Source organism: Strigops habroptila, chromosome 11, assembly GCF_004027225.2.
Source record: "Strigops habroptila isolate Jane chromosome 11, bStrHab1.2.pri, whole genome shotgun sequence".
NCBI lineage: Eukaryota > Metazoa > Chordata > Aves > Psittaciformes > Psittacidae > Strigops > Strigops habroptila.
In genome coordinates this window covers 38129874-38149545 of record NC_046360.1, presented here as the reverse complement: position 1 = coordinate 38149545, position 19672 = coordinate 38129874, and the positions used below count along the sequence as shown (strand labels likewise).

The 19672-nt window shown below is 43.6% G+C and overlaps 1 protein-coding gene across 2 annotated transcripts in view; it reads right to left on the bottom strand.

Moving 5' to 3' along the window:
* Positions 1 to 2355: 2355 nt before the first annotated feature.
* The window catches only part of EEFSEC (eukaryotic elongation factor, selenocysteine-tRNA specific), a 104907-nt gene continuing 87590 nt past the window's right edge, over positions 2356 to 19672 (bottom strand). For both annotated transcript variants that reach the window (XM_030501018.2, XM_030501017.1), the window contains exon 7: positions 2356 to 4743. In XM_030501018.2, the coding sequence (XP_030356878.1) occupies positions 4559 to 4743 (185 nt within the window). In that variant the 3' untranslated portion in view covers positions 2356 to 4558. The remainder of the gene's footprint in view (positions 4744 to 19672) is intronic.

Here is a 19672-nt window from a genome sequence, read left to right as displayed (position 1 = left end):
AGATTTACCAAGGATATTGCAGGGTTCTTCTGATTCTGTATGATGAGTTCCTTTCACAGCTGATCCTGAGCTCCAAAAGTAAAAGAGTTTCTGTTTGTTAGAAAAAGCATACAAATGCACACCAGAGGCTTTGAGACAAAGAGGTCCCTTGAAGCATTCACCTTTGACAAGTAACAGCTGTATTGGAGAAGGGTGGAGAAGGTACAAGCCTTACAGACTGGTTATACCACCTTGGAAAAGGACCCTTGTCAGACACACTTATAAAGAAGTGTAATACTTCCTGAAGAATGGGAACCCCATTCTATCCTAAACTCTAAGTCCAGGAACAACTTGAACTAAACCCAGTGCTGCCATGCAGCAGCAAAGGTGGGACAGACTCCATCTTCTGGCATTGGCAACAGGAAATAAGCAGATACACTATCCTTTCTCCTGTTATATATTGTCTACAGTGGAGCTACAACTGCATCAAATGATGTTTTAAACTTGTTTTTTATACAGAACAGCAGGAGAGTTTGTGGGGAACCCGAAGACTACTCTCCTTCTCCAATCTTCCTTAAACACAACCTCCCCAAATCCTTGACTTCCTTCTGGATGCCCATCATCCAGCAAGACTGCAATCATCCAGTTCTTCCCCTCCTCCCAGGCTTGGCAGGTTAGCTCCCTGTGCTAGTCTCTGCCTTAAAATTACTCTATTTATATCCTCAGTAAGTTTGTTTAGAACTTACGTGTTTGTAAATAAAGAGCTTTCCAGGTCACTGTGGATATTAAGCTAAAAGGAAAACACAAAGACCTTTTGAAACCGCTAATAAGGCAGCATTCCTCTGCTGCCTTTCATCCTGCATTTCACAAGATCCCAGAGTACTCTGCAAACGCAAACACAGAGCTGCTCTCCCAGTCCTGGAGTGGAACGTGGCTGCTCAGGACATGGTACATCCCTCCACCTCTTCATCCTGCTGGGCTCTCACTTCTGCTCTGCCACCCCGTGGCTGTTCAACCACAGAGCTCCAGCAAGTAGAAGTGCCTCCTGCCCAGAAAGAGGTTTCTTGTACACACCAAGAACTCTGCCAGCGTGGATGGCTCATTTTCCCACAGTCAGGTACTTGCAACCAGTTAGCACAATTGGTTGGATTTGAGAACAAGAGCTGTTTTCAACTGAGACACACCAAGAAACGACATGGGTACTTCAAGGTTTGGTCAACAAGTCAGAGTTAATGGCTCTGCCCAGGCCATTAAATACATTGAAAGTGTTTAACAGAAACGTTCTTTAAGAGATGGGCTGCAGGCTGGATTCAAGCTCTTCCTTAGGGGTGCCAGTGCAGAACTGGGATTCAGGCAGGGAGATGTAGGTTTGATTCCAAGTGAAGGATGCCACCTACTGAACCCTGCTACGGCACCGCATGCTTCTATCTTCACTGCTCCAGCCTCCTGGCAGGAACACAAGCCAGCCTGCAGCCCCCAAATAAATTCCAAGGAGAAGCAGAGAACAGGCTTGTAAAAACAAAGCTTTTCTCACTGCCACCCTCCCCACAACCCGAAGATGTGTTACTCACCAAACATCTGCACAGCCAGAATTATTCCTAGCTTTGCAATGCTGACAACCTTAGTATTATTAAAAAGCCTCCTTACATCTTTATCCCATTCTGGATTCATTATAGCACAGCCTGACAATATACACTAGCACAGTACATTCTGCAGTGTTTAACCCCTGTTCCCAGTTGCTGTTCTTAACTCACAGCTTAATGACACAGAGTCAGTAGATCACAATATGACCCTGTTAATATTTTTTTAATGCCATTTTTACAAATTACAGCATAATGCACTGATTATGAGGATGAAAGGAAAGTCTCCACGTCTGTCTGGAAACCAAATAAAAGAATGTTTGAACATCTGTTCATCCTACAAATGTCTTTAAAAGCTTTGATTTTCTCATAATCATTTTGTTCCACCATTTCACCCTTTTTCAAATGTGTATCCAACAGCCCCAGGATAGCAGCCAGAGATCTGCAGGAATAGCACATTATAATCAAAGTTCCTGGGCACGTTTAAGTTCTCCTTTTGGAATTAAAAATGGGGGAAAACACAAAACCAAACCCCAGTCTTCAACAGGTATTTCTCCAGCTGCCTGACCTACGCAAACCTCTGCTGGGGAGCAAAATGAAAGGATGGGGCTTTACGTGGAGGATGAAAAAGCACAAGGACAGGCTATGGTAGCGGTGAGGGGACTCACATGAGGCTCTCTCCCTTGAAGTACCTCAAGCAAACAAACCCTGAAACCCTCACTTCTAGAAGACTCTTCAGTCAAGCAAGGGCTGCAAAACTAACTTTTCAGGACTGATGAGTTTTCAAACAGATCAAGCTCCAGAACAACTGAACCTGCTACGGGCAATCCAGAGAGTAAAGGGGAGAAATCAGTGCTTTGTAAAAACACATACCAGCAGTTACGCTGACAGCCTCCTCTCCAGAACTGGGCAAAAATGCCTTAGTGCAAGGCCAGCAACTCCACAGCCAGCGCTACCCGACAGCAGGACACCTCTCCCAATGCCTGCCCTTTCCTTTCCAGAACGCCAACTGGAGGTGGCAGAATGTAGTCACCCATTTAAAAATTGACATTAGAATTATACAGATAAAAATGTAAGTTCCTTAATTATTCACTTTTGATTTTTTATTTAATGAGAAGTCTCTTTATACCAGCAATTCTTAGACTAACCTGGGATGGCAATAACAGCATTCCTCCTATGTCACCTGCTTCTCTAGCTTCCATCACTGCAGCATCTTGAGCAGAGGTAACAGTATAGGGTACGAAACAGGATTTGATAAAGGCGTAAAAGACAGATAACAAATATTCTTTCCAAAGACTGCCGATGGGGGTGTCTGGGAAGAGGAGAGAAATGGGGAAGGAGAGGTGCCGGGGGGGGCGAGATGCTTTTTGTCATTACAGAAGGATACACTTTCCAGCAAAGCTGGCAGCAAAAGTCATGTTAAGCCATAGCTGAAGTTGCCTGCCTAATTCCTCTGGGATCACATGGAAAGCATACCCCATAATCGTAAGGGATGTGCTAAAGCTTTGCTGGGACTCACTCAGCAGAAACTGTTTGGGATTATTCCACAAAGCACTAATTCTGTTCTGATTTAAAGGGGCACCATCAAACTAGTTCAGATACCAGACCTACCTTGCCTCACAACTGTCCAGCTGCAAATATCCTCTCAATAGCTGTTTTTTTTGCCATTTGTGTCCACTTGGGTTACCTTGAAATTAAAAGAAGAAAAAGACTAAAAAAAGCATGTTAACATGATGGATGCAGGCCCATCAACAGATATTTGATAACACTGAGTGTTATTAATAGTATAATAATGATTAATGAGTGTAGCAGTCTATTACAATTATTTACTTCCATGTGCAGCTAGTGCACTTATATTATACATGGGGTCCTCCTCCATGGTTGGTCTCAGCAAATGGGTCACTGGCTGCTATTTAACAGCACCAAGAAGAAGTACTCTGTGTTCAAGGGGCAGGAAATAACATTTCCCAAGCACCGAGTCCAAGTTCTGTTCCAGACTGCGGCTTTCACACCTGTAGAACTATTGTTGGTTTTCATGTTAAGGTGTTCCATGCTTTGCAAGTAACAAAGAAGGGACATTACCAGTGTTCTCCTTTTCATGAGCCTAGGACATGAAATTGAGAGGAAGAACTAAAGCAGCCATGAAATCTCTATTAAACAACTAATGGTTTCTAAAGCATCTTGGAGATACTCATTTTACAAGGCTTATGCTGCAATCTTCTATCATTATTTTAATGAAATAAAGCCCTTGACTATTTCCAGAGGCAATTTCTTCTTTCACACACAGGAGATTTTGGTTACAAAAAAAAGAAAACAATTCTGGAATAGGATTCACTGCAGAACAGGCAGGAAATTCAGAAAAGCTACATAAAATGTCACTGGAGATCAGTTCTGAACCTTTGGAACAGCAACGAGAACAATTAAGACTCTCAGTTACACACATCATGTTGTTTAATATGAAAAACATTGAGATATAAATCATTTATTAAACACATCCATACCATCTCTCAGATAGCATCTTACACAGCTGCAGCTGAAGGAATGTGAAACATCCACTTTAGGTTTCACCTACTCTATCGTGTGCTTTCTGCCTCCTGCTTTGCTCGGGGAAGTAAAGCTACAACAATCAGCTTCGCTTTGTGGGTCACATGAAATTCACGTCTCCATTAGGTTTAGATTAATATTGGTGGCAACTTTTAAAACAAGAGAAACTTCCAATCAATCCTGCAGACTAACACCGCTGTCAGGACACACAGCCCTGGACGTGCTCAGCTGGCAGGGAGCGTTCTCCGAGAGCCCGTTACAGACTCACATCACAGAGGTGACAAAATAAGCAGATTCTAACAGAACAAAACCAGACCGCAGGGATTTCGGAGGGGACGCACAGTCAGCAGGAGCTTCACAGCTCTGCTTGCAAAGGAGGAACAAGACAAACATTCCCCCAGAAATTCATTTCAGAGCTGGTCTTTCAGGCGTGTTCAGAGGTTGCTCTTGCTTTCTCAGGACTGAATCATTTTCTTCTGCGTGTCAAAGACATATCTTTTAAAGAGAAGAGAAATGGTAACAGGTTGGACTGAGTCATTCTTGCTGCTTTCGTCCTCTTTGGTTGTATCTCCCTTCCCTGCCTTAGATTTCTTCTTGGAGGCAGCAGTAAGCATCACCTTGGTTTCTGGCTTCAGCCCATCTGTAAAAAACAAGGACACGCATGACAAACGCGCTCAACATCACATTTCAGTGTAACTGGAAAAATGAACAGGTAAGTTGGCTTCTGAAGTCAAGCAAGAGAAACAAGGACTTTAATTTGCATTAGGAAAGTCACATTTCTGCACCACACGTGTGGAATATGGGAACTCACACGAAAAATGAGAAGCCTTCAAATACAGTTATTAGGTAGATTTAGATGAGACCTTAGGAAGAAATTCATTCCTCCTGTGAGGATGGTGAAGCGCTGGCACAGGTTGACTGGAGAAGCTGTGGCTGCCCCATCCCTGGCAGTGTTCAAGGCCAGGTTGGACACAGAGGCTTGGAGCAACCTGCTCTGGTGGAAGGTGTCCCTGCCCGTGGCAGGGGTTGGAACTGGAGGAGCTTTAAGGTCTCTGAACCATTCCACGATAGTTCACAAAAGGGATGCCCCAAATCCCAGAGCAGTATCCTGGCTGTATTCTTCTACAGCTTTTAAAGTGTTAAATACAGGCAAAATTTAAACAAGCCAGAGCAACTTGCCTGGTCTAACCCTTTTACTAGCACACTCTTCCTATCATTTACACACATCTCCCAAAAGTTTCTTCTCATCACTAAGAATATTTATAAAAATATAAGTCATGAATGAAAAACAAGTGGTCAAATGCTAAAATCATAGAGAGTCCTAAGAGTCAGAAGGTTCTTGAATTTCTTTAGTCTATTCCCCATCAGAAGCCCATTGCTTCGGTTTTAACGCATTACACAGATTTGTGTGTGTTCGGGGGTTTGGTTTTTTTTTCCCTAAAATACACTATTTGTTGTTAAAAGTTTCCCCTGACACTGCTTAGGAGAACCGGAATTAACCTGTGTAGGATTCTAGGGATCTGACTTTATTCTTTCTCCAGACATCTGTGCCAAACAAAAATACTTGTGCTTCCCTTCCTAAGTATCAGGGTTTATTGCACTTTGATAATTTCTTTTAGCTCAACACATTGGTGGCATTTTGGCTGAGAAACACAAGATAGGAAAGCCCAAAGAAACCAGGAGAGATGCAGCTCCTAAAAGACCACTCCTGAGGAACTGTTTTCTCAAAACAGAAGTTGGGCAACTCCTTGGAAGCTCATTCAGCACCACAGGAATACACCGTGAGGTGGTTTTCAGGCATTTAGCCAAATTCAGTTCAGGTATTTCTAACCTGTGGTGTCACATAACCTTATCTCAAACACTTAATCGGCTTCTCTCCCTTCATATTGAAATTCAGCTGTGGATTCTCATATCACAGCTTGACAAAAAGATCGAGATGCTTATGATTTGCTGGAGACAGGAGGTCTGCAGGCACAGGGGCTTTGCTCCAGCCCAGCTCCATCCAGGGGCACCTGCAGCCGATCCCAGAGCCACAGCCCCAGAGCCCATATTTTCATCCTCCTGCATCAGGCAGAATTCACTGTGAAGGGGAGGGAGGAAACAGGGAAGTGTTGCAGCAAGCCCAGGAAAGGCTGATTTGCTGTTTCATAACCAGAGGTTTTAAACCAGCCCTAACACCGCAGAGCAGCCACAGGAGGTTTGGAGAGATCCAGGGGTCTTGATTTGTGGAAAATAAAGAGCACAAGAGAGGAGAGAAGCAACAGCTTTTGTATACAACTAAATAAATTAGTCTATGCTAAAGGCTGCAGAAGTCCAGCATCAAGCACAACCGACTTTGTATTGCAGAATTCTGCAAGATTTGACAGGCTGAGAGCTGGGCTTGTTCAGCCTGGAGAAGAGAAGGCTCCTTAAGGGGAGACCTTAGAGCAGCTCCAGTGCCTAAAGGGGCTCCAGGAAACCTGGAGAGGGGCTTTGGACAAGGGCCTGTAGGGACAGGACAAGGGGAATGGCTTTAACCTGCCAGAGGGGAGACTGAGATGAGCTCTGAGGCAGAAGCTCTTCCCTGTGAGGGTGCTGAGGCGCTGGCACAGGGTGCCCAGAGAAGCTGTGGCTGCCCCATCCCTGGCAGTGTTCAAGGCCAGGTTGGACACAGGGGCTTGGAGCAACCTGCTCTAGTGGAATTACCTAATCAGATCTGCCGCCCTCATTCTGCAAACAGACTCGGCGCTGGCACCGTCCCCACAAAACGGTGTTTTCTGTTCCCAGCCCCGGTGCCGGGCGGTCTGAGGGCTGGAGGGGCTCCGTGACCGGGAGCAGCACAGGAACCAGGGACCGGCGGGTTTCATCCCTCCAACGGGTGTCTCGCATTACACACAGCGCAGACTTCACATTGTACAAACCCAAGGAAATGAAGGGAAATAGATCTGTCACCGAAGAAGACATCAGACCCTTAATAGCTGAAATGACAGATATTTTTAGATGGAGGTCTAGTTTAACTTACATTAAGGGTCTAATCTCTCCTGAACAATGGCTATGTTAGCTTGAACACATAGTGAGAAATCTGTTCCATTAATTAAGTGCTGCCTGTACTACTTGGATTTGTAGCAAATGTTAATAGAATTTTTTTCTTCTTCCTCTGTTGGACAATTACTTTATTTTGCCAAGTTGCTAATGGATTAAATTGAAAAGGTCTGTGTGGTAAAAAAAAGACTTTAGCTTCAAAGTTCCAAGATACGCCTTGCATACAACAGTGGAAAAATACCTATATATTATTAATGGGCAGTCCTCAGAGGCACATAAGATATCTCAAGCTTAGCAAATTCATTCCCACCCGTCATACCCATGTCTGTCACAAGAAGTGCCCAGCCAGGGCTTATGTCAAATGTACTTGCAGCATCAACTAACCCAGGTTAGATGTGAAAACCTAGTTGTAAAATAGCTTAATCTATGTCATTCTGTTCAACTACTGTTAATAATTAGCAAATAAGAATACAGACTCTTAACATAATATCCTTTGTCTCAGCACGGCCTCAAGGATTTTATCCAAATGGAGCCATTTATAAATGAAAAAAAAAAAAAAAAAAAAAAAGGAAAAAAGAAAAAAGTGAATTTTCAAATTCCTCGTCAGGAGAAACAATTCCCAAGTCTAGGAACAGTTTCACACACACAAAATAAAGACAAAAGCAGTATTTGTTTTTTACACCATTTTCACAAATAAGAACTAGCTTCTTGGTGACCTGCAGTATCTTAAATAGTTCAATGCGTTGCAGCCTCGAGTTTTACATGCAAGAAATTTGCATAGAAAGGCACAGATATCAGTAATTTCCTGTGGAAATATGACGTTGTAGAATTCTGGACCCCTTCTTGTGTATAAATACAGTCTGGTCTCTGCTTTTTCTCCTACAGTCCAGCTCCTTCTTCCCTAACTCCCAATTCCACTTGCTAATCCTGCCCTTCAGGAATTTTCTCTTTCTCTCTCCTTCTCAACTTTATTTTTCAGACTTCCCATCTCCGTATTTCTATTTCCTATTTCCAGAGATCTCTTCAATATTTATATTGGAATAGACAGGAATAGTCCCGTCTCCTTCAAAGCTAATGAAACGTGTGTTTGCATGGAAGATTTTCAAGCCAGACACGTGTAGATGTGATGGAAGATAACCCAGTATCTCCTCACAGCCCAGCCAGAGACAGGAGCAATTTCTGAGCAAGCGATAAACACATCATTGAAAGCAGGTGGAATAACAAGAGGTGCAGGGCAGGCGCTCCAGCACAGCCACCAAGAGCAATTTATTTTGCTGAACAACAACTCCCTTTTCCTATGTACACTTGTAAAGAAATCCCACCACTAACCACCCCAGACAGCACCAAGGAAGAGGAGGGCATCAGCATGGATGACTGCACAGTTTTCTTACAGCAATAATTGTTAATGGGGAAAAAAAAAATCATGCTAAAAGATGTTGAGTCTCCTGACTGAGGAGAACTTTGCTTTCAGGTCAGAACTGAAAGTTCATCCTACCAATAGAAAAATCAGCCAATGTATTATTAGAGCAGCCACCCACAATAGAAGTGCCATGGTTTGCTGGGAAGGGGCTGGCGCAGGGCTCAGCACTGTGGCAGGGAAAAGCACCCTGAGGCTACACCAGCACTGCCACAGGAAGAGAAAATGGTCCTTTTTGCAGTCAATATTAAGAAATTTCTCGACTATTCCTGACCTGCTGATATTATCTCCAAACCTCCCATTCCATTCAGGAATTTGTGAGCAGAGTTTCAGTGGGAAACTGAACTTTGGTTTTCCCTTCTGTAAACACAGTATCATAGAATCCTATACTGGTTTGGTGGGAAGGGACCACGAGTTCCAGTTCCCGTGTCTCTGGAGAACTCACCCAGTTCCAACCCCTGCCACAGGCAGGGACACCTTCCACGAGAGCAGGTTGCTCCAAGCCCCTGGGTCCAACCTGGCCTTGAACACTGCCAGGGATGGGGCAGCCACAGCTTCTCTGGGCACCCTGTGCCAGCGCCTCAGCACCCTCACAGGGAAGAACTTCTGCCTAAGAGCTCATCTCAACCTCTACTTCCTTTGAACAGTGCAAGTAGAAGACTCACCTACCTGCAATCTTGTTTCCTGTCAACATTCAAATGTTAAAAACTGAACATCAGAAAACATGTTAACATTGCACATTTGATGCTGGAAATAAATTTTATCCAAAGGAAACATAACCTTCTAATATGACAGGCGAACATTTTCTTTCTTCCTGAGGGAAGGAAATAAATGAGCAAGCAAAATTTGAAGGAGGGAACGGGTTGGGGATAATCCTCACTTACAATGGATCATTCTTAACAGCTGGTTTTCACAATTTAAGGATTTCCTTAAATTGAACCCTCAGAGCCTGAACCCAAATTACACAGTTAAGGAGCACAGGCTGCATCAATTCTGCTAACAGAGAGCACAAAAGCCAGTGCCACTAGTTTCCAGCAGAATTAGATCAATACCAGTGGTACAAGTGCAAACTGCAGCCCAGGACCAGGCAGGAATTCTCCGCCTGACATCACGGTCAGTATGTCAACACCTACAAACCTTTCCAACCAACAGATTTAAGTGCAGTGCTCCTGCAGGAGCCAAACCACTCTGCTCCTAGGTGTTCATCACCATGATAACAAGCATAATATGATTACCTGGAGAATTTCAATGTAACAGTTGACCAGAGAGTCACTCAAGAAACAAGTGATGCTCCTTCCCTTGCCACCTTCAGGAGCTCAGGGTTTGAACTGCAATTACTTTCACAGACCAGGCAATGAGTTTTACTTATGTAAATCCCTTCACAATTCTGCAGTAATTCTATTCTGACTTCACACCTTTCCTCACATCTCTTGTCAGCTCTCGCAAATATTCTTGCTAAAGTCTCAAACTCCAGAGCGGATTCATTTTTCTCTTCTGGCTGGTACAAGATCTGCTGTTAGCACCTTGCTTGGCTCATGACTATCAATAGGACCACAGCAGGAATTTGGCCAGGGCAAGCAACCAACCTCCAAGGAGACAGGAAAGCAGACTCCTTCCTTCCAGATGAGAATTACACTAATGCCTCAGCGTGGTACTTGGGACCTGTGCAAAATGTCCATAATTAATTGTTTGATGACAGAGACAAGAAAAGCCCCATCTTGCAGCCCATGTGAGCAGAAGTAGACTGCCCCATGTCCTGACCAAGCACCGCTGTGACAGCCAGCCTGCATCAGCACAGCTATTCCCGCAGTCTCGGCTTGGTAGACTGTTTGGATATCCTTAACTACTAAAACATTTTCCCATAAATTGGGGAACGGCTGCCCTGTACCACATCAGGGAAGGCTGCAGTTCAGTGGTGAACTGAATTGAGTCTTGTATATCAATTTGTTAAGTTTATACAGGCTTTTGGACTGAGAGACGTTATTGTAAGAGGTGGTACTACGGGAAATAACATGGATTTCATTATGGGCTCCTGCTTAGCAGGGAAAGAGCTAATCTTCCTTGATGAGGAAGACAGAAGCTGTTTTAATTCAAGAGGCTGACCTAGGTGAAGTTCAGGCCAAGGCTGTATTTGGAAAACTCTCACGTTGAGCCGGACACGACCCTTTGGAGCTCAGTGCCAATTCCACACAATGGCTTGACTGCACTCTCCAGCAGGCCTTAAAGGCACATTTTGTATCTTGGCTTTTGCTGCAAGCAATCAAGAAAGAATGCAAGAAAACAAAACTGTTTCCCAAGCACTGTTTGCTGGTGCCATAATTAATATAATCAAACAATTCCACAAATTGCTTCCAATTGCTGGCGTCACTTTCATGTGCAGAGCCAGACTTTCAAAGAAGGGCCCTTCTTGTCCTGCATCCTTACACTGGAAACCCTCACCTCACACAATAGTAAACAAGCCCTCACTAAATAGTGTAGGGTAATTTGTACTGTAATAGGTCCCCAAGGCACCATGGACACAATTTGAAATGCCATCTAATTTTTCTTTTTAATTAAAAAAGCAGTTACTATATTTAAATAACAACACAAAAAGGTTCAGAGGGGACAGAGCGGAGTTTCCCACAGCTCTCTGGGAGTTTTCTCAAGGTCAGGAAGAGTTTTATAGGCTCAATTGGTACACATTTTTTTCTTTAATTAGTCTGCCATACCCTCTGCATGAAGTCAGCGTCTTGATTTTCAGTCTGATATTGTTCATATTGCTAAATGGAGCACAGATTCCAGTACCACCCCACGTCTATCAGTTACCAATGCTGTACTTCCCTGTACGTGCCCTGACTGCCCCTTCCCCTCTGCTCTCTTAGTCCTGAACTTGTCCCCTACACCGAGGATACCCAGCAAGCCACACTCTATTGAGAGTGTGCCATTTGTTCAGTTTTATAAGTCTCAATTTCCAGCAGATGATCAGGATATATGACCCAGTTTCCCACATTTAGGTAACTTCACCACATTTTTACTTTTGGGGGGCAAAATTAAAGTGTAATAATCAAACACCAGATGCAACTGAACCTGTCACCTGAAGCCAGGTAGCAGCATAATCTCTGCACTTGACAAATCCCCACCACACATCACACCATTGCTCTCCAATCATCTCATTACTGAAGTCCACACATTACTTGAGCCTACACAAGCCCACGCACAGTTCAAAAGGATATTTGCAGTTCCCACGGTAGGTTTTCCAAAATGCACCCTAACCCAACATCCCCTTAGCCCTAAGTAAGACCCCAAACAGCTCTGAAGCACAGTGACACACTCAAGATCTTAATTTCTTGGCTAGCTGGCCACACTTCAGCATGAATAGGTTGAGAGTACCAACCCTGACCCTGGCTTATAGGCCAACATATTCCAGGGGCTGTTCCATTGCGTGCCACAACCATTTGCTGGTTAATCCCTCCCAGGGCATCTCTCCTAAAGAGAAGATGACTTTATACTTTGCATTCCCAGAACATACCTATGACTTGTATGGTCTACACTATGTTTTGTCTCTATATGCCAGAGACTGGCTCCAATACAGGTTACACGGGACACTCCAGTGCACCATGATTACTAGCTTTAAGCTACACAAACTAAGTGTACACACAATAAAATGGATCAACTTGCAGAGCTGCAAGACAACCACCAAGGAAATCCTTTTGGCTTCAAATCCAACACTGTCCCATTAGCCTAAAGGATTTTCCAATTAATTCCTGCACAGGCTGCATATGTGCTTTCAGCGCATTAACAAGGCTGCAACTATGCTGATCTATCACACCAGCAATTATTCATAAACTCTGTTTTCACTTAATGGCCGCTCAAAGTCCATGCAGTCCTTGAGATTATGTCCAAGCTCTATACTCATACTCCAGGGAGAGGCAACCCTCATCCTGATGCTGTGCTTCTAAGTCTGGGCGTTCCTCAAGCTCCCCGAAACAAAAAACGAGTGCAAGGAACATGCCCAATGCACAACAGGGACAACTGTGAAAAATAATGGAACTAATAAGGACATCAAATTACTAATACAAATATAAATGCAAAGTAGTTGGAGGCCTGGGAATGTAGACAGGCTTTTGTTACAGTTCAACAATAGAAAAACTACAGGCAGGTCATTGTGAACCAAGACCATTCAAAACAAAGACAAAACAGTGTCTCAAAATCACAACTATTGTCACTGGACTTCTCAGAAGTACTCTCCCAGGAAAGGAGAGGAGGACAGAGACATGCAGGCATCAACACAATGAAGAAAACTTGGGAGAGTCTATGTCAACTGTTGCGCAGGACAGATCTTCACAAGTGTTACTGTTGAGGTATTCCTTGCTGGTTAAATCCTCAACTCAAGTGGAACAAAATCACAGAGATGGCACAAGAGTCCAGGCAGGCGTGTGAAAATAGAACAAGAAACCACTAAGCACAGGAGCTTTAATCATTTTAAACCCATTGAGTATTTTGCTGGGACTAAATTTATACCCAGTGAGAAAGTTCTCAGCCCAGAGCCACTCAGCAGTTGGACCAGAAGATACCTTTGACTGTGTTTCTGTCAGCACCCCAGGACCTATGAAATGGTAAATAAACAAACCAACAGCACTCGTGCTCTGTGCACTGAGGCGCAGGAGAAACAACTGAAAGCGTTTTGAACGCAGCACAAGGGACTGGAACTTCATCAGACTTGTGAAGAGGCCACAACAACAAACCAGCCCCAACACGGCAGCCTTTCAGAAACACACAGTGTGGGAAAAGGTCCGGTGAGGGGATGTGACACTGAATCAAAGGCAGTTCATTACAAAGCAGCCTCCAATCAAAGCGTGAGATCCTCAGGCTGGTCTGTAATTCCCCATCTCCCACCCTCTCCTGACACGGAGCAGGCACCGCAGCAGCCAGTTAAGCTGGACCAGGTCCACTGACATATCCTGGGCATCTGCTGGGCTGGAGTTGAAGTCTGGTGATACTCATCTTCCCCTGGGCTGCCTTTATAAAGCAATCCAGAACAATGGGACTTCAGCATCAAGTAGAAAACATTTCTATTTTTCTTCCTAAACTTCTAGGCAAGGGCCTTTAATGCGATTAGGAGGGGAGGGGGTTGGAGAGCAGCTTTTGCTTTTTTATGTTATGTATATTGTGCGTAAACAAATATGCAATTTGCTTTAAAAAGATAAGGTGATTAAATTTTTATCGGGCTTGTACTCTGTTGTCACCACAACAAAGAGAATTAGGAGGAGGAAAGAAAGGCCTTTTTATTTGAATTATGCTCTTACCAGAGGTTCTCTCCAGCACAGCTGTAAAGCCACTCAATGTTCTCCAAACAGGCCCTTTGATTGTATTTTATTCAACTTGTTTGCATTTGGAGCAATCGAAAGGAAAAAGAACGCTCCACATTCTGATGTGTTAATGTTCCTTAATACCTTCTTTAATTTATATTAAGCTTCTTAACTAGGGTGATGAATTCTTCAAAAACAATAAAGACCTAGTGCAGAAATCTTTCACACACCATGAAAATTGAAATTATAATGTATTCATGGCTTTTTTTTTTTTGTTATAGAAAAAACACACATTATTTGGAAGAAAGATTTAAAGCATATAAAAAAAAACCATCCTAAAGTTGTATGAAAATTACTTTATCCACCAAAATAGAAGAAAGTTCAAACTAATTATTACAAGGGAAATAAAATGTGGGAGGTGGAGGAGAATAAAAAGTCTGAGAATGGTGGGTTACTATGAAGTTTTCAGTCTTTTAATAACCTATAAACTCCTTCTCTGGCTTTCTACAAAAAAGGATGCTGGGAATTTGTATGATTTTGTTTTACCAAGACAAATTCAAATGCTTGCCAGTTCTTTCTCCCTTATTATTCACATACTTCTTCCCTAAAATGGATCTCCAGGTTCACAGTTCCACAGCGGACTTCATGGAATCCCAGGCTAGTTTAAGCTGGAAGAGACCTTAAAGCTCACCCAGTTCCAACTCCTGCCACGGGCAGGGACACCTTCCGCTAGAGCAGGTTGCTCCAAGCCCCTGTGTCCAATCTGGCCTTGAACACTGCCAGGGATGGGGCAGCCACAGCTTCTCTGGGCACCCTGTGCCAGCGCCTCAGCACCCTCACAGGGAAGAGCTTCTGCCTCAGAGCTCATCTCAATCTCCCCTCTGGCAGGTTAAAGCCAGTGTTGTCCTTCTGCCACAGCATCACGTTTTCTTTGCATGTGTCCTATAAACTAACCCTGCTTTTGCAGAAACAGCTCAGAAAGACAAAGCAGTGCTAACCTGGACAGTTGTCCAAGCACAACAGTCATCTTACAACAGGTAGCATCCACTGTAACCCATCTGTTAGAACTTTCATCAGCTTTCTTTAAGGGAGTAAGTACAAAATCTACATATCCACACCAGTACTGTTGCATGCAACCAGTTAGAAGCCTTGACTGTGGTATCTGTAAAAGCTTGTGCCTTTAAGCAGAAATGATTCATGAATTTTAATTTGTTTTAAATGTTGAAAAATTCCATCCAAGTAAATGGAGTCAAGAAGCCAAAGGATGAAGCCATCTATCTGGTTCGTATTTAAAAAATAAAAACCTCAAGCCTATACATGTCTTAGTCACCCACAAATCCTCCAGCAGTAAAAAATACTTTCCAATAACGATGTTTCCTGCATTTCTTTTAATTAAGACACTCTGCTTTCCCCATTCAGCACACGCTGCTTGAACACTGTCGAGCCTTAACTGATTCCCACTGTATTATTTAACTATTACTATTTAAAAATGTTTTTACAAATTAGGCAGTGCTTTTGGACACCGGGAAAGATTTGCAGAATAGGCCTCTTCCTGTAAGCTGCTTCAGTATCATTCATTTTAAAAACGCAAAGTCATCAGCCCACCCTCCAAACAAAAACACTTTAAATCAATGTCAGCATTATTTTTAAAGGCATAACTTTGTTATATTCCCCTTCTCGATATTAAGACTTCCAGTTCAATATTTTCATGCTTTTTCTCAGTAATCACCAAGACCAGAAATAAACCTTAGAATCCAAAGTTAATGTTTTCTAATAATTACTTTACAGTGCTTGGGCTCCAAATACACCACAATGCCATCAACCCCAGTCAAGCAGTGATGTGGTTGCAGCGTGGGGCAGGCACACTAAATCAGACTTTAAATGAGATAGGACAAGGAGCAGAGATACAGTGACACAGACCCAGCAGATATTAACAATTTATACCTCTCTCCATGCCACAGTTATACTTCCATTTTTCTAGGCAAGCACCCAAGGGCTGGGTTTCCTTCCTCATCCCACTCTTCCTGGGGCATAGGCTGTTCTAAAGCCCAGGCAAGCCAAATAGCAGAGAAGGCAGGTACAGCCACTCTCCTGCCACGGGGAGCACATCGCTTTTTAGGGCTGAAGGAGATCAGCTTTCCTGAGCCATCCCCAAAGACACTCTTCATCCTCCTGAAACTTCCAGCTGCTGATATTGTTTAGAAATAAGATGCAGAAATCAGTAACAAGCATCCTGACGCTGGGTGACTGGCTGGAAAAGAACAAATTACAGCAACCTCCCAAACACCCCCCCCCCCCCCGTTAATGCCAATCTGAGTGCAGGGGTCCAAACACAGCAGTGAGAGGGAAAAGATTCCCAACTGGTACTTCAGGGGGTTACAACACCCGACACAGCTCCACGGACTGGTGACCTGCACTGAAGAGCCACTGCACATTTCCAACACACCAACTCACTTTGACTTGCGTTGCACAAAACCTAACCCCACACACTAAATTTAGTGTTTCTAGGGAGCGCAGTGCAAGGCAGCACTGAAGGAGAGGAAAATTAGATTAAAGCAGATGTAATATGACCAGCCAAAACACACAAACAAGTTAAAAATAAATTAGCCCCATTACCAAAACCACAAAAGGCAGCATCTCGTGTGATGACTGCTGATTTCATTAGGTTTGGGTTCTAGTACAGTCCACTTCAGGAGCAGGAGTTCTCACAGCTCAACATTTATTTTTCTTGACAAATAATTGTTAAACATTTGCCTTGTACTAACACATCAATATATAGGATACCCTTACTCAAAGACAACAGAGGAACATAGTTTAGCCTATCAACAACATAAATGACTTGTGAGTGACCCTATCAAAGCCTGGAGTATCTTTTGCCCACTGAGTTTTGCAACAGTGCTGGATTTTTGAAGGCAGGAGAAACAAAGACAAGACAAATTCACACTCAAATTACATCTTCTCTGAAGCCTCTTCTCCATCTTCCTCCCAGCTCCCATTATGATCCTGCTCAAGTCAACTCTGCACTTCACAGCATCTAAAAGACATCCAGTAACAGGAAACAGAGCATCCCCTCTAACACCCATCTGTGCCTGTGTTCTCTACTTAGACCCCTGCCTCAGGGTTTTCATTCCCTCCACCCTTACTCCCTACTTAGCCTCAATGGTCCTGATGTCTCCAGTTATTGCTCAGGGCAGAGCTGATCAACTGCAGGATCTGTGACGGGAACCAAGAAGGCATTTAAAATTCCAGCAGCTGTTCCTGATTTTGCAGCAGAATCATGGCAAATCTGTGGTTCAAACCCTCCCTCCTTATGAGGAAGGGAGAAAATACATGAACAATCAAAAAACCCCAAAAACCCAAGGAAAAGGAAGGACTGGGAAAGTATCATGGATGAAGAGTGCAGCCCTAGCCCATATTCGTTTTGCCAGCACAAAGCTAGTAACATAGAGACTATCACACCACATGAAGCCAAGCCTCAGGTCCTATCTTATCCAGCTTCCTTCCTTACCAGCAGACACTGGAGGAGGAGGAATTCTGCAGCACACCAAAGTATTAAGTCACATTCTCCTCTTAAAGATCTAGGTGCCCTGCAGCTATTGAGTGTAATGCACAAGGAAGCTGTCCAGTGAGGAAGCACATCCCCATGCAGGTTAACATGCCACCCCTCGCTTTGTCAGCTATTCCAGCCCTCGCAGATCCAACTGGCAGCAGCAGCAGCATTCCCTCATCCTGCATGCTGATGAGGGAACTCACAAAAGTGTTTTACACACAGTTCATGAGGTGATGGACCTATAGTAGGTTTATGTTAGTACTTAGGCTGCTAAAATTCAAGCTCTAGTAACAATTCCAAGGAGAGAGAAAAATCTGAGTCTTAACAAAATCTACCCTTCCACATAGGTTTAAACAATAAATCTTTACAAGGTTTTCCTCAGAAAAGCTGTCCTCTTATCCTGTGGAAGAAATATGGGATACCCTGGAAGACAAGAGCCTAACCCTTCAGAAAGAAACCAGGGAGTTTGCCCAAGGGAGATGCGGGTGGTCAGGATGAGGCAGCATCTCAAACTCCCCTCTCAAACAAGATCAGCCTCCGTGTCTTAAATACACATACTTCAGATAACCTGTGTGGTGCCCAAGTTCTGCTCTAAGTGCAAGAAAAACTATCAGTGTGCAGGCAGGAATGAACCCATCTTCTTTCCTGCACTGGGCTAAGAGATACGGAGCAAAGAGGTCACCCAGATCAATTCTGCAGTAAGTCAGAAGCAGGAAGTACATAACAATTAATTTTAGGATTTCATTTCATATTTACATGCATCAGCTTTGACTTAGTAACTTTCTATTAAAAAAAGACAGCAGAAATAAGGCAAACACTGGGATGAGACCTGCTCCACTTGCAACTCCAGAGATACTTTAGCAAACTTCACTGGGGAAATAAAGTAGTATAAAAATAGCCCTAACATTAGAAGAAGCTTGGTCGCCGTGCTGGCTTCTAATGAAGGGTAGTTTGTGCTCTGCAATCTAAAATTATAATGGACAGGCCACTCTGTTCCCACCTTTTATTCAGTCCTATTTTACTACTCCAAATATACACTACCTAAATTTGTATACTCTTTAACAGCAGTTAATCTTCAATTAAAATACCTAGAGCAGAAACTAAGATAACTGGTTTAAAAGGTAAAAGCTTATTGACAAAAACGTATTCTTCATATTGCCTTTTTTTAATTCTGCATATTAAAAATGCCATTTTTTATGACTTGGGAAAAAAAAAATCTCCGGGAATAATGAAGGCTAACAAAAGACTGAAGAGCAGTAATTTAAAAAGCTCCATATGTAGCATCCTGATTACTGTATCAGTCCCATTTCCATAACGAAGGGAGAAGCCACCAGACTGCTGCCTGTCCTTCCAGGTGACAAGGAAAGGGCAAGGAGAACAGTGTGGCTTCAGGGCATCCTCCTCCAGGCTCCAAGGGAGGAACAAGGAGCCTGCTGCAGCGCAGCACGGGGGTGGCACATGGTAACCCCAGCTTTGGTGGTCCCTGCACATGTCCTTAATTTGGAAGCAGCTGGGTTCAAAAGTTTATCCTCCCTTTTTGACCTGCCGAGGTTCAGTGTGCGGGTGCGCACAGGAGCGTGCGCATCCCACCACACACACTGAGATGTGCAGCCACAGTGCACCCGGCGTGCAAGTGTGCACATCTATGGCTTTACTCACAAGAACATACTGCGCATTTTAAACACCAAAGCATCATCCAGTGCACAGCAGAGTGGTACGCACGAGGGGTCAGCCCTCCCAATCCAACCTGGCCAGCCTGCACCGCAAAATAAAGTCAGCTTCTGGAATTCGGGAGCATAATTCCACAAAAGGACAGATTAAGAAGAGAATTTAATTGCAATACCATCTATTTAGATGGAATAGATACAACATACTTCCTAGGAAGTACAACCACCAAATCTGCAAGCTAGAGCAGATTAGTGTGTGCCTACCACAGGTAAACCTGAGTAATGGGTTCATCAGCCACAGAATTATCTTCACATTTATAGCACTTTTCATCACAAATGCAGCAAGCTAAAAAATCTAAGTGAAGCAGGGGCTGAGTAAGGGAAGCAGGAAGACTAGAGAGCAGGAAGAGGCTGAGAACCTCCAAACACAGTAAGTTTATGAGCACCAGTACAAAAGTGTAGTCACAAACTGGCGGGATAGTCACAGCTCAGATGAATTACTGTATTCTCCATTTGACCTGTGAATATTTTCTTGAACTGCTCTGAAGTGCTCCACAACTGCAGGCAGAAATCCCTGCTCCTGGCACAACGGATGTAGCTTTCAACCATTTCTCATCATGCAGCTT